General features: G+C 39.3%; 1 protein-coding gene across 1 annotated transcript in view; it reads right to left on the reverse strand.

Moving 5' to 3' along the window:
- The window catches only part of LOC134442127 (tripartite motif-containing protein 29-like), a 38324-nt gene extending 22384 nt beyond the window's left edge, over positions 1–15940 (reverse strand). The window contains exons 1-3 of the mRNA XM_063192421.1: positions 15670–15940; positions 1901–2020; positions 1153–1266 (exon numbers count right to left, since the gene is read on the reverse strand). Coding sequence (XP_063048491.1) covers positions 1153–1266; positions 1901–1962 — 176 coding nt within the window. The 5' untranslated portion in view covers positions 1963–2020; positions 15670–15940. The remainder of the gene's footprint in view (positions 1–1152; positions 1267–1900; positions 2021–15669) is intronic.
- Between the last annotated feature and the right edge of the window lie 456 nt (positions 15941–16396).

A 16396-nucleotide genomic window follows, 5' to 3' on the forward strand; every position in this document is an offset into this window, starting at 1 on the left:
GGATCAGCGAATTGCGTTCCTTCCAGGAGTCATGTGACACCGTGACGTCACTAAACTGCGTTCAGTGAAAGAGAAGTGAATCTGCAAGTGTCACGGAGGTCATCTTGCACCTGTTCACCCCCCTCGGGGATCGAACGTGCGACCTCGTCAACTACAACGGTTCGGCAATGGGAGACACAGTACGATACCGCTGGGCCAAGAGACTAGTCTCTCGGCCCAACGGCACGAGACTGTATGAGGCTATCGGAGGGAGGTTTTACCAACGTTCCACGCCAACTCTGTGCTAGTTAGCCTCCGTTACACTCTCCCCCTTAAACCTCACTCCCATCCCGGGTCATACGGCACCACTGTTACGGAGGTCATCTTGCACCTGTTCACCCCCCTCGGGGATCGAACGTGCGACCTCGTCAACTACAACGGTTCGGCAATGGGAGACACAGTACGATACCGCTGGGCCAAGAGACTAGTCTCTCGGCCCAACGGCACGAGACTGTATGAGGCTATCGGAGGGAGGTTTTACCAACGTTCCACGCCAACTCTGTGCTAGTTAGCCTCCGTTACACAAGACAATAACAACACAGGGCATGGGAACGTGTGAATATGTTTCTTGTGGCTCGTCTTTGGTGGACAAAAATAAAATGGATTACTATGAAGTATCACTTTGGCAAACCATTTTGCGGACGTAGTTGGAAGGCGGAAGCTGAGAGAGGTAGGTGCGCCACTTTTGAAAACTCCTGTTGTATCGTACCTGTGCTACCTAATGGAACTGTGAACCACTAGATCGACTTGTATGGACCCACACACCACGGCCAAATCGTTCAAAGGGTTTTAATTCACGCTAGGAGCTTTAAAACAGGTCAAATACCTGCCCGACGGGCCAGGGTTTAACCGAAAACAGCGCAATTGAACAACTTTGCGCAGCACGCATGAAAATTTCTCGCGGTTTCGCCTTTCATCCTTTTCCCTGGGTCCACCCAAGATGGGATATGAATCCAAACTGGCCGGAATTGCCCTTTAAAGACTATTTGATAAGGGGAGGGTGTGTGGATTGTCTTCAGCCATTGGTTTTCTGCAAAGTTCTGAAGGCATCAACGTGACAGCTGTACACTATAGATATAGTTTTCAGCAAAAAGGAGGTGTGGCTCATCATACCTTTGGTCAGGTGGAGGTTCCGCCCCTTTGAACCTGAGTGGCTCATCCTTTGACTTGTCACTCCTCATGGACACACAGCTCCCTGTAGGAGACCCTGGTCTCTTCTCTATGCCACTAACAAATAAGAGAGAAAAGTATTTTTAAAAAACAACATTCAGAAAGTAGGATTTTGGAAACTGGTTTCATTCAGTCAGTTGTACTACTACACAGCTGTAGATGATAATTGCAACAATTCTGCAATGATGGTCCTGGGAGGTTAAAGAAATTTTAAACTAAATATGAAATCGTGCTAGAAGCCCTTAATCTAAATTTCTAATCCACAACTTAATTGTAAATGTTCAAAGATAAACATTAAATCCACACCTGCAGTGTCTGTCTTTGCTCAAGCAAATGTTTACAGTAGTTGCTGCTCAGAGCAACATGATAGTCAAAAGGAATTTTGGGTGACTCCGCTTCACAAAACTGTTTCATGTCAGAAAAGGAAGCTTTGATTCTTTGACATCAGGTGGCTCATTCTTTGACCTGTCACTCCTCATGGACAGCCTGGTCTATTCTCCATGCCACGAACAAACACAGATAATGTTTGCTCATATGTTTTAAACCTTATCTCATGGGCCTGAATATGGGTGACTCTTTGGTTTGATACAGAGCAATAGATGAATATTGAGCCTAAATCTAAAATTGTAATATAAAATGCTTGAACATGTTCTTCCTTCCTGACGTTGAGATTGTCTTGAGTCCAAGTTACCTATGAGAGTGAGCTGCCAGTTCCTGTCCAAGCTGGGACTCCTGGTTACCAGGGGAACTCATCCTGAGGAGCCCGTACTGACCCTTTCCTCCACCAGATGTCAGCACTTCACCTCATTACCTGGTCAGGACACACAACATTGTATACATATTTTGGTTGCCCACTGTTACATTACATTATACTTAGCAGCCACTTTTGTCCAAAGTGACGTACAGACATCGCAGGGTATTAGTTACAGTCACAGGAATGTAGGGTTAGGTGTCTTAATCAAGGGCACTTTAGCCATGGAGGGTGGAAGGGGACATAACGCCTACATAAGTTGGTTGGTGGGGGGAGTAATCAACCAGTGCTCTCCCCCATCCTCCTCCATGACTGAGGTACCCTGAGCATGGTACGGTCCCACCGCACTGCTCCCCATGGGGCGCCACTGAGGGCTGCCCCCTTGCACGGGTGAGGCATCAATGCAATTTCATTGTGTGCAGTGTGCAGTGTTCACTTGTGTGCTGTGGAGTGCTGTGTCACAATGACAATGGGAGTTGGAGTTTCCCAATGGCCTTTCACTTTTTCATAAGACTGCCCCAATACAAATATGAAAGATACCCTTATAGCCATAGAAAAACTACAATTCACTTCATCACCTTTTCAATAGACATGAACTACATATAATGTAGTATGCAAACGTAAATTCACTATAGGTGCACTGGTTGCACCATGTTGTAATCAAAGTTCTAATGTCCTACTCTAATTTGTGACCATCGGCAATGGTCATGGGCCATGGCAATGTTTTCATGATGTAGTTGATACATTATAGAATTTGGGTTTTGTTTGTTTGTTTCTTTAAAGTGAAGATTCAATAGATCAGAATAAATTGAATAAGCCTATCTGCACTAAGAACATAAGTCACACATTCCCGTGGTTTTCCACAAATACGAGTACGTGTTACACAACATATTTGTGCTTAACATCCTGTGGTGGTAGACATTATGTGTTTCAAAGTTCTGCTTCTGATTCATAACAGTTGAATTCTTCACAAAAACACATTTTGTAAAAAGTACCAAAAAGAAATGGAGTGTTGTAAAGGAAACAACTTGTGTCTGAATGTGTCCAACACAAAGGAATTAATAGTTGACTTCAGGAGGAAAGAAGTTTGAAACCATTAACATCAACAATGAGACAGTGGAGAGGGTGAGAGACTTTAAGTTCCTTGGCGTTACCATCTCAGAAGACCTCACCTGGGACAGTCACACACAGCGCATCGTAAAAAAAGGCCAGCAATGTCTGTACAACCTCAGACGATTGATAAAGTTTGGTATGAGATCCAAGATCCTGAGGTCTTTTTACACAGGCACCATTGAGAGCATTCTGACGGGGACCATTATTGCATGGTATGGGAAATGCTCTCAATCAAACAGGAGAGCTCTTCAGAGGGTTGTGCGTACAGCTCAGAACATATGCGGCAGTGACTTACCTTCCATACTGGAGCTATTCGAGGGAAGGAGCATCAGGAAGGCAAAACAAATCTTGACTGATCCTAGTCATCCCAACTATGAACTGTTTTCTATATTACCATCTGGGAAACGGTATAGAAGCCTGAAATCTCACACTACCAGACTCCAAAGTAGTTTCTTACACTGAACTTATGCTGAAGACAAAAAGGCCTTTGCACTTTTTACACCCAACCCATCCCCATCCCCATCTATCCTTTTTCCTTTTGCTTTTTTAATCTTTCTGAGGACACAAAACACAACAAAATTTACTCTTTATATGCTTCAAACCTATAATAAGACGTAATAAACAGATATTGAATCTTGAAGTATTCTAGCAATTAGTAGGACAATCTGAAAAACAAAACGTTGAGCAAGCCTCTCCTCTCCTCCCTCCCTCTTTGAACAAGAGGTAAAATGTAACTTAACCTTTCAAAACACAGCGTTATAAATTTGCTGTTACCAGAACGGCAATGACTGAGTCATAGTGCATTACTAAAGGCCCTCGGTTATATCATAGTAGAGTAATACTATGGTAATTAACCAATCAATGACTATTACAGCATGCCACTGGTGGTACTGCATGCATTATGGGGCTACGCCACTTCTAGAAGACCCTCTTGTTTGATTCATTTAGTGTACTCAGATTTACAGACCATAATATTTTATGTCAACCACTGTCCTTTTCAATGAACCTATTAAGGGCCATGCTTGTAAACTGTGCATATAAATAAAATAAAGGTCAGCGTCATTATTCTAATCAAGTAACATCTTTGTAAATGGTATCACACTTACGAATTAGAGCTATGTCAAATTCACATGTGGACTGCTATGTAAATGCCCTCTGCTCACTTCATTGCTTCCACTGACAATGGAAGCCTCTTACTTTTGGTTTTAGACAGTAGCCTGCATGACATGAGCTTCACGGTACTGTGAGTTTTTCTTTAGTGCATTTGAGGGCCCAAAGGCGCTGGAACCAGTTTTAAAGTCGTGGTGCATTTTTGTTTTCTGTTTGTTTGTTTTTGCGCTATTACTCCAGTTCAAAGATAAAGGCATCACAATAATAACAGGAACCCATCCTGCTGCATACAGTATTTGGAGAGATTTTGCTATTGTGAAAAACAATGCTGCATACAGATCCTGGCCATATAATTAGAATTTCAGGGGAAAAGGTGATTTATTTCCATAATTCCATCAATGATGTTTATTTTTTAATTTTATGGATTGTAGTAGCATTTTCCACATCTTGAACAATTCTAGTCATTGATTTTTTTTTAATTTTTATATATTTCGGCCTTCCAGCTCCAAAAAAACATGAATTGGGGAATTAATATTATCACTGCATGGAACAGTATGCCAACTTTTATCACACAATTAAGTTCTAAAGCCAGTTTTAAAAATCAAGTCAAGATATTTTTAGGAAAGAGTTATTTTTAAGAGGGTAGATGTTAATGTTGATACATTGATATTCATTAGCAGGTTGTATTTGATTGTGTAATTTGAATGTCTTTTGCTTAAAGCCTACTGTAATATGTTATTGTATTGGTTTTTGTATGATCTTCAGTTATAATTTTTAACCCTTTAATGCATAAGCCATTGGACTCACACTAACGCATAACATGGGTCTAAAAAGACCTGCATTCATTTCCAATGTATTTCTGAGCATTAATCTTGTAATCTCTCTCACAACTTCTAAAACCAATATATTTTACCCTATAATACTTCTAAAAGTAATTTTATAGGTGGTCCTTAATTCAAAAAAGTATTTTTTAACCCTCCTGTTATCCTTGGGGTCTATTTGACCCCATTCAATGTTTAAAGTCTGAAAAATACATTAAGTACATAATTCTTTTGCTTCATCTTTGATGACTTTTCCTTAATATATGGGGTCAATGTGAAAAAAGTTCAATTTCCACAAAAATGTTTCACCTAAGTGCTTACACATTTTGGTTACATCTGTGTTCCTTTGGGGTCAATTTGACCCCAAATTATTTTAAGTGTGTTAAACATAATATTTATTTTATATTTTGCTAATACATGTTCAAATCTGTCTAGATTCTGTCAAATACATGAACGTAAGTTATTTAGAACAGAACATTTTGCTTTATTTAGGGTTCTAATAACTAACAATATGTATGATGTGGACGAGGGCCAAAACTAATTGAAGGCAACTTTTGAGCAATTGTTGCACATTTTCGCCTAGTCGTGGATTCGTTTTGTTGGTGAGCGTGTGCTGTGTGTGGGGGTGGTAGGACTTATCTGTTCCCAACAGAGCAACAGTAAATATCTAAGGCATAAACCGGTGCAAAAGTTTTTGCTTCAACTCATTTTGTGGACATTAAAGTGGCTGGGGTCAAAATGACCCCAAGGATCACGGATGTAACCTAAATCTGAGGATAACAGGAGGGTTAAATGTTCTTATGTTTTTATTTTACAAATAAACATGAATTTGGAATTAAAACACTTATTTCTAGACATGAGTCAAAAATGACCCGCATTCATTTCTAATGCAAGTCTAAGTCTTTCACTATTACAGTATAACTTCCACAATTCATGTATTTTAATAGCTAATGGATTAAATGATGTGATTTAGGCTGTTTTGAATGCATAAAATAGGTGTTCTTTTTTGTATCGTATATATATATCTCACATTAGGAACTAAAATATATTTGCAAAGGATTCCAGTCAGGAACAAATAAACTGCGGACCGTTTTTGACCACTGTTGACCACTGCTGACCTGTTGTTTGTGAATAATCAGAACTTTACATCTCCAAAATAACATGTAAGTGATCATTCATATTATTATTATTATATTATATTATATTATTATTATATATTAAATAATAATATATATATATATATATATAATATTATTAATATTACATAGTGCACTTTTCTTACGGATGTACGGTATTGTTCATTATTCACAGGTTCGCTTTGTCATTTAGAGTCATTGTATGGTTTTATACTTTTATACTTAAAATTATCAATGAGAAATGAAATAATTGTAATATTCAATGATTAAATACATTTTTGTTACAAAAACTCTGCAAAGAACTGATCATTGAACTACAAAGCGGATTCCAAAAAAGTTGGGACACTTTGTATTATGTGAATAAAATCAAAATGCTGGCATTTTCAAAACATCTAATATGTTAATAAGGTAGAGCATTATGTACAGACAACATATCAGTTGTTAAAGTCGAGCAGAATTATTGTTTTGAGGTAATTATGTGATCATTTAAAATTTCACCCTTGCAACAAATCCCAAAAAAGTTGGGACAGGGCCAATAAAATGCTTTTTATATTGGATACGACTAAACACAACACAAGGGATGAGACTGAACAGTGAAATACTTTCACTGTTGGCATAATTTTATTCAAAAATTAGATATTTTGATATGCGAGACATGATTTCAGCAGCTCAACTGATAGGTGTGTTCTTCAACTTGTTTACCTTTTTGTTATGCTTATTATGTGGCATATCCTGACTGCAAGAAAACAATTTTGTGACCTGTTTACTCCTATGATGGAACCACACTGTTGGAACATAGTAGAGATTGACATTTGCCGCCATTATGGGGCAATATCTAAAGGCGGTGCTCCAAAATATAATGCCTTGGTAGCTATGTTTGCTGTTTAAAGTCTGTATGTATCATTCAACATTCATTTAAATGCCCTACATGAGTAAGAAGACCCTAACCAAGTCACCTCTGCACCCCTTTACCATCATATATGCTGTCTTTCAGATTGACCACTAAATCAAGTTGAAGTATTCATTTTCTATATAACCTGGAGGGTGCATGACTCCATAATTTTCAAAAAGGATTCAATATTTTCCATTCTGTAATCAGAGGACAGTTTCACATGTCTACTAGGTCCATAGAATGAGCCTTTCCGCACACAACACGGTTTAATGTCTGCATCATGTGCATTAATCAAGTGTTGTGTTTATGGTCATTTTTTCGAGAGCTGTCATTGTTGGAGTGTCATAGATTGCTTATTTACCACGAGTATGTCATGATCTCATAACTCGTGCAATGATTACACAGAACTCTATATTACGGAAATAGGCCTTATATACCTGCAATTTTGATAATTCAATCTTTCTGTGTAATAGATAAGTAATTAGTCCCTCAAAATCTTCGCTGCTGAGTGCCACAGCCTCTAAGTGATGGTATTTTATTTGTGCATTCATGTTGGCAGTCAATATAGTTCCTTTTAAAATATTCTTCCTTGTGTAATTTTTAGAATTATCCAACTATTACAACATGTTTTGGCCCTGTCCCAACTTTTTTGAAATGTGTTGCATGGGTCAAATTTTAAATGATCACATAATTACCTCAAAACAATAATTCTGCTCGACTTTAACAACTGATATGTTGTCTGTACATAATGCTCTACCTTATTAACATATTAGATGTTTTGAAAATGCCAGCATTTTGATTTTATTCACAAAATACAAAGTGTCCCAACTTTTTTGGAATCCGCTTGTATATATAAAAATTGAATGTGGGCCATTTTTGACCCATGTGTGTAAATATCATATAATTGTATAACATTTCAAAGAATAACCATAAAGTATTTAGATTAGATTAAGTATTAATGTTGGGAGTTAATACTCCATACATTATAAAAAGTTCAATTTTTAGTAAAAGAATCAAAGTCCTTTTTCAATATAGCTAAGAGGCATTAACCTTGTGATGAAATTACATAGGAAATGAATGCGGGTCTGTTTAGACCCATGTGTCTAAATATCATATAGTTATATAAAATGACTTCTATTTCAAAGAATAACCATGAAGTATTTAAAAGAACAATTGATGTTGGGAGTTAATACTCCATAAATGATAAAAAGTTGATTTTTTTAGTAAAAGAATCAAAATCCTTTTTCAATATGGCTAAGAGACATTAAGCTTGTGATAAAATTACATAGGAAATGAATGCGGGTCTATTTAGACTAGAGGTGCTCCGATCACCATTTTTTGGGTCCGATCACCGATACCGATCACCAAAAATCTTTATCTGCCGATTACCGATCATTGCCGATCACAAAAATGATTTCCTATTTTTTTAATAGCCTATTAATTATCCTTATTGAATACCATTTCTGCCCATAAACCAATCAATCTTAATTTACACATGTCTATTATTAGGCTATTATTATTATTATTATTATTATTATTATTATTATTATTATTATTATTATTATTATTATTATCTTTCAGACTAGTGTTGGTAATACAGTCTACAGTATTAATCAATGTATAAGTTATTGCATAGAATAACTAAACTATTTAAGATTGAATTGAAACTGAAACATTACATCAAATAGTCTTCCACATACGAGAAAAAAACAACCTGTCGCTTTAAATGAGCAGCCTCGTGAGGAGAGCCCCTCCCCTCTCTGTCACCGTCCACAGTTGCAGTGCTCCACCACTACGTTCTGAATCTCTCTCTCAAGTTTTAACCACATCTGTCGCCGTTTGGTGTTTCAGCGACTATCAAACTAATCGACTGACTGCCAATTACAACTTTGAAAACAATAATTGACATGTTTGTGCTGACAACGTGAAGTTGTCGCGTGCTGACCAAGGCAACTACACAGGTTATAACGTAACATGGCTCACTGGCGAGTACTCAATCGCAAATTACATTGTCAGGTAAACGGCGCATGGATCGGAAAATCAGATCATTGTTGATGCAGATATGGTTATGAATGGTGGAAATGAAGGGGGGAATGGCGAAAAGTTATAGACAAGCAAAGATGCCTTCTTTTGGTGCAGTTGCAGCTGTGCAGAGCCAGCGCCTACATGCAGCGCCAGGTCTAAAGGCAAATGGTTGCGTGAGGAATTTAATATCTCTCGATCGGTTTTTTGATCGGCATGTTTTTCCGATCACCGATCAGGCTATTTTTGGCCATTATCGGCCGGTCATGATCGGCAGCCGAGCAATCGGAGCACCTCTAATTTAGACCAATGTTAAAAAGGGGTAATAACAAAAAAAGTGTTTTTACGCAAAAGGTTATGATGCATAAAAAGAAATTAAGTCATCTAAGGGACAAAAAATGAGTCAATTGAGGAATTCATGGAGTGCAGAGTAAGAAAATTGTATTATTACAAAGATATAGAAATGTTAAACTCAGCCGGGTCTATTTAGCCTACGATGATGAACTGATTTTATTGAAGAAAAGCACCCCAACTCTACACACAACTAATGGGGATCCAACAAATAAATAAATAAATAAATAGGCCTAGTACAGTACATTTGTTTATGAAAAATGTGACCGATGAGATGAGTCAACGAATTATGGCCGATGTGCCTTCATTGCCTAGTGTCTCTTCTGTCCCCATCCAAACAGCGTTTAGGAAATTACCCGTGCCTAACAAGCTGCCGTGCCAACTGCAAGAATACGTGTTTTGATTTACAGTTGGGTTTGGAACACGATAGGACTATAGGCCTATTTCAAATATAGCATTGGCAATCTTAACTAGATTGCATTCCAGTGACGTGCAGTGAAGGGTATGGTAGGGTAGGCAGTAAATATAGAATATATATATATATATATTAACGGTGGGTTCGGTCCTCCCCCAGAAAAAAATGTATTTCTTAGATGCAATTTCCTGCATTTTAACCAAATCTGGAGAGTCACTATCAGCTAAAAACTTTTACAAAAGACTAAAAACTTTGAACAAATAGTCCCCTTTCATGCAGATCTGAAATGTAACGTGTGTGTGTGTGTGTGTGTGTGTGTGTGTGTGTGTGTGTGTGTGTGTGTGTGTGTGTGTGTGTGTGTGTGTGTGTGTGTGTGAGAGAGAGAGAGAGAGAGGGGGGCCTTATGCCACAAGGTATGGCTTGAATAGGCAAATAGGCCTATTCACATAAACATGCTGATATGGTCTTTAATGTGCAACAAATTAGTATGTTTCTCTAAATACTGTAAATATAAAGTAGGCTATAAGATGCCATCAGTGCTTAACCACCACAGCTAATAACTAAATAAGTAAATAGGCTACACTATTTAGACATTTGGACATTGTCAGTAGACCTAAATCTGAAACAATAAGTGAAAACATAATTTCAATTTCTTGAAAAGGCCAGCTACACTTATTTTTTTTTGCCAAATTGCCAAATTAGCTCCAGGACCCATACTTTGTACACCTTTAATGACCTGTAGGCCTACATTTTACAATAATAATTTGGCAAGCTACAGCATTTGGGGGAAACGCTTTAGCATTTGGATTTAGCAGTTGATTTTGTTGCTCTTCTGTTTATTCTGTTGCAAATGCCAGGGTGTTTCACATGGATGGAGGGTGGCACAGTGTAGCCTACTTTTGAAGATAAAATGTCTAGTTCACCAACTGTGAATCACACCATAGCATGTGAGGGGGAAACGATTTACATTTAGCAATAAACCAACCTAGGTAACAGCTCCTGCTTCACTGCCGCGTTTTGTGCTGATAATCAAACACTCACAGACAAGAAGGAAAGTAGGCAAGGGGGCGGGTTGCTTGCAAACATGACCCGTGCATTCAGACAGTATCGAGTAAACCAACGAAACCACTTCTGAGACTCATTCTTGAGCGTGATAGTATTCTCAAACACTTCAGCTACGGTTGTGCAAGGTGTTTCAAATTAAGTCAATTTGTGAGTGCGGAAGCACTCCGAGAAACCATCCCCAGTCAATCGTCCTGTTCCACGTTGATCTCGACTCGCACACCGCCGCGCACTTCAAAAGAACGCAGCTGCACTTGCTAACAGGCAACTCACGCATTGCGTAGTCATCATCATAATAAATTAGGGAAATGGAGTCATGTCGTACGCTCAAAAAAAAATCTCGCGTCCATTAACACACACACGGTTTATTCATGTCCACCACCGCACAACCAATCTTCAATGTCAACACCCTGACAAACAAGTGACAACAAATGGCACCACGAAAAAACTTGAGCATGTTCATGTTAAAAGGCTACCCACAGCATAATAATTAGATGAATCTTACCTTAAAGCAGAATCACAAGTAGGATGTGTTTTTCATGCAAGCTAGTTCCATTAAAAGCCAGGGGTGGCAGTGTTTCCCATACATTGAGGAAACTATGGCGGCCCGCCATAGTTTAAATTTGGCCGCCATAGTTTACGAAAATGTAAAACAAAATATATATTTTTTTTTATTATTTTTTTTTTTTACTTTTTTTTTTTTTTTAACGATATCCGTTTTTGTTAAAAACGATTTGAATTACGATTTTGAATTTCCTTCGCATTTTCCTCCTGGAGTAAATACATCCTATAGACTCTGTATTGGTTAGATAAGTAGTCCCACGGTAACACAGAATGAGGGGAAAGCATTAGGAAGTGACCGTAGGCCTAAGGGTATTACAGTTGATTCATGTGTGCACACGTGTAACATCGGGTGAGTAACAGAACATGTGCGCAACGATGCGTTATGACACGCCGATATGCGAGGATCTTCGTCCAAATCGCTAGTCGCATGCATTATCGCTAACTGCGTTTACATCGCGTGCCGCGTGTAAGGGAAATGTTAGTTGTTGACATGTATGGAATTCACTTCAATTTGTGCTGTTTCTTGCTTCAGTTGTGGACAAAACGATTGGCCAAACTCACAATAGAAAGCCTTTGCTGTGCTACTGTCCCAGAGAGCTGAAAAAAAAACCTTCGAAGTCACACTTAACAGGGGTGTTAACTAATCCAACGAGTTCTCTCATTACTCTCTCTCTCTCTCTCTCTCTCTCTCTCTCTCTCTCTCTCTCCTCTCTCTCTCCTCTCTCTCTCTCTCTCTCTCTCTCTCTCTCTCTCTCTCTCTCTCTCTCTCATAGTAGCCTACTATTTACCCATAACAAATGGTGGATTTCTGAGCCCTTTTTAATTTGTAGCCTATACCACTGAAGGCATGATAATGCTTCATCATATTTTAGAAATAGGGCCTATGTGCCTTTTATATACCAAATGTTTATAATTTTGAAATTGTTTCAGTTGTTTATGACTTGTGTATGACTGAAATTATCTCTGCATACTATCAGTGCTGCATTGCTTTGTAAAGATAGGCTATTCAACACACTTTAAAAACACACTGAAAAGATACGGCCATAGTAGCCTACTGAAAACATTTTGTTCATAATAATGGTGATTAATAAATGGTGGTCTTAAATTTTCATACTGACATCCTTGAATTTTACTTGGTAGATCACGGCAGACCATCAACTTCAAAAAAAAAAAAGGTTGGGCACCCCTGCTATAGAGAGAACCACAAGTGCTTGAAAGACAGGGATCAAAAGCCTAGTCAAGTTGTTGTAGTTTACTTGGGTTTGGGAGCAATATAAAAAACCTTCAGAGAAGGGACAGTTGGGATGAGTTTACTAACAGAGGAGACATCGGGCTGCATATAGAAATTAATGTGTAATGAATGTGAATATAGACATAAAGGTGTAATATGTTGTTCAGCCCTTTTAATGGGAGGAATTTGGAAAAAACTGGCCCTGTGACCAGCACCCCTCATGTAGAATGTGTACGCCTACAGATATGTGTGGGGGAAAAGGCATAGCCTACCCTCTAAGACCCTTTTTGTCTATGCGTTAACAATTTCACAGTGCTCTTAAATTCTTATCTCTGCTCCTATTTTGTTTTATTATTGTTTCCCAGACCCCTGCATGAGGGACGAATGAAACTGTGTTGTAAACAGAAATTATTCACTGTACTGCATTTTTTGACAATGACAATGTACTACTATTATACAAGTCATGGGTAAAATCTTATGTAGCCTTATTTCTCAAAATATAAATGGCTGAAATACAGGCCCAGGCCTACAGTTTCTCCATGCGCCAATGTCATACTGTAGTCATTGTTTTGCCGTTTTGCATTTACGCTGCAAGAATACACCCCGCCCCCACACACAAAAAAAGGCCCGTGTGAGAAACCCCCCCCCCCCCCCCCCCCCCCCCCCCCCAAACAAAATAAACCCCGGCTGCCCCCATAGTTTCCAAAATTTCTGTGGGAAACACTGGGTGGTTGACATGATGAAGACATTTTGTCCCAGTGCAAACTACTTGAAGCTGCTACCCATCTGATGTTGAATATTTCCACAATGCAGCGATTGCAAACGGCTCAGCTGTCTGTCACTTGAACCGTCTTTCTTGCTACTTCTCGGCATTTTTTTAAATAATAAAGACAAAAAGCCAAAGACTGCCATGTTTTCTTTCCGATACGGCTAGAGATTTGAACAAGCCTTGCCTTGCTAGTTGTTGCTATCATAGCTGCCTGTAGGGCAGAAATTGGCTACTACCAGAGAAAGGCTATGCTACTACCTGAATTGTAACATTTTTTCATTTTGGGCGCTGTGATTGGCTCACATACTCCCGCCACCAACTAAAGGCTCTGCTTTTAGTCCCATTGACAAGCTATGTGACAACTACATTGACAGCATTGAAGGCAGGCTAGGCAGAGGAAAAGCGAGCCTTACCGGGCTGCCTGGCTGGCATTCGAAAGCTCTGCTTTCAGCCTGTCTCTGCTACCAGCCGGGACTGCGCGTTGCCACGGCAACCTGCCCAAGCCTGAGCGCTTTGCTTCGTGCGATTACTTAGGTTTTTGATCGTTGTCCTCTGTATACTGTACTTTAAACAGCTCATAATTTATGCTGAATCAATGTTATTGTTGTGTATGTGAACTCTGAAGAATTTTTTTTTTAAACACGTGTTAGTTTTTATTTTTAAGACATTTATCCCAGGGTAGGCACTGCCTACCCTGCCTACCATGACCGCACGTCTCTGTTGCATTCTCACAGAAAATGCTGGAAGCGGGCTTGCCTTTTGGGGCAGAGATGAAACAAAGTACTATTGAGAAAACAAAGCTAAAAGAAATGTTGGAAAAAATCCATTCACCCAGTCAGAAGTTATGGGCCAAACAATTCAGCCATCTTGGATTCAGCCATCTTGAAAGTATTGTAGCTCTGCGTTTTGAGGACATACTAAATGACATACATGGTATTTTAAGTTGTAATATAATAATAATAACTGAACAGGACTTACAGATTACTAGAATCGGGCCTTGCTCTGCAAGCCTGCTTAATAATAACTAAACAGGACTTAGAGATTACTATAATCGGGCCTTGCTCTGCAAGCCCGCTTAATTATCCTAATTGCCAGTCCATGTGACTTCTCTATGAAAAAAATCACGTTGATTTTTGATTCGTTGTAGCTCTAATACACTTGGATTTAGGCCGACGTAGGCTAATATGATATTGTTGGACATATACAGTAGGGTACATTTTTTACTTTTGAAATGACAGTCTGACGGCCAGATTAAGGTTACTACACCCCGACACTCAACACTCCCATGCGCGCAAGAGCACGCAAGTGAAACTTTTTAAATAAAGTAAAAGTGTAAATTTAGGGAGTGCTAAATGTAAATGGATCTTAATAAGCTCATTCTTCACTTATGCGCTTTCCTCATTAGGCACCTCAGGAGTAGCCGCTAGCTGCTCTAGGCTAGTCGTTTTCAAAGTGGGCCCGGGGACCCCTGGGGGGGCGCGATAGCGTGCTAGAAGGGCTGCAGCACCTACCAAAACAAAATAAATAATTGAATTACTAAAGTAAAATAAAATAAACAAAAAATAAGCTAAAGCCTTCCTGTCCATACGCTGCCTCCTGTTTGGGCATGATATAAGGGAAGACTGATGTAGGATATAGCCTACTGTGACTGTCATCGTTCTTCTTTACAATGTGTTATGCTTTTTGTAGCATTTAGTGCACCAACTCCATCGAGTTGTGAAAGTAGCCTACAAGAAAAAAATAGGTGCACAGAAATAAATAGTGGCACGACAACTTTGGAGTCTATCGGTAGTGTATGGTAAAGTTTTGCCTAGGCGCATTCGGCATTGGGTGTGGTAACGTCTCAGAACGGAATCTTGGAAAGATCAAGGCGTGCGGGAAAAAAGACGTGACAACAGAATAATTCCGCTCCAATTAGGCCTAAGCAAAATCGCATCTGTTCTGAAAGAAACACATATATGCCATGACTAGGTAAAATAGACCTGCCCAAAACCATAAAGGCTGGTGGGACAATGTTACAACTTTCTGTAGGAGAAAGGCGTCGTGGCCACAAATATTTTTCCCGTTATCCGCGCGCCTTGTAGTCTAGGCCTATCCCTTACGTAACATCGCTTATCAGACATTCTATAAATGCTCAACACATTCGCCTTGTAAGGAGGTAGGTTAGTTCATTTAGTTCGACTATACATCCGATTCAAATGCCCGTATCGCAAAAATACTTACTTAACTGTTCCTCAAACTTCTTTTCTCAAACTTCTTCTCAAACGGCACTGCAGTGTTTCAGCAAAGGCTGTTGTTCATACTTTCGATTTCGAACAGTTCTGGAATGCTTCCCAGCTCCCGTCCTCACTTGCTCCCTTGCCACCTTATGGCCTCGTGGTGACGTCAATGACGACAGAAGTTGAATTCAATTCAATGTATTATAAAAATTCAATTCTAATGTCATTTCCCATTTGCAATCGGAATGGTGAATGAGGAACAGTCTCCCAAAACTTGTTGTGGCTATAGGCGGACAGCGGGGAAACTTTGGCCACTTGTTTCCTCCATGGAGGCGGGGCGTTAGCAAAACGCGAGGCCACAAGCACAAGTGGAGGTCGAGAGTCTGCATATTGGAAAGTAGCCTATGTTATGAACTACAACCAACAAATGATGACGTCTTGCCTAGGGTGACCAAACGTCCGTATTTCCCGGGACATGTCCTGATTTTGCGACCTGTCCTGGGCGTCCCGGGATATTTCATGAAATTATAGAAATGTCCTGGTTTTTGTCTGATTGAAACTAAAACCCCTGTAGCTAACATTAAAAAAACGTTTTACTGGCCTGCATTTAAAACAAGTTCTGATGTCATCACCATTGTTTATAAGGACAGTTAGGGAATTCGATTCCAACCCTTTCTTTTATCCGTAGCCTGTTGTGCTTCTCATTTGTGCAAAGGCTCGAATGCATTGGC

Source organism: Engraulis encrasicolus, unplaced genomic scaffold (assembly GCF_034702125.1).
Source record: "Engraulis encrasicolus isolate BLACKSEA-1 unplaced genomic scaffold, IST_EnEncr_1.0 scaffold_118_np1212, whole genome shotgun sequence".
Lineage (NCBI taxonomy): Eukaryota > Metazoa > Chordata > Actinopteri > Clupeiformes > Engraulidae > Engraulis > Engraulis encrasicolus.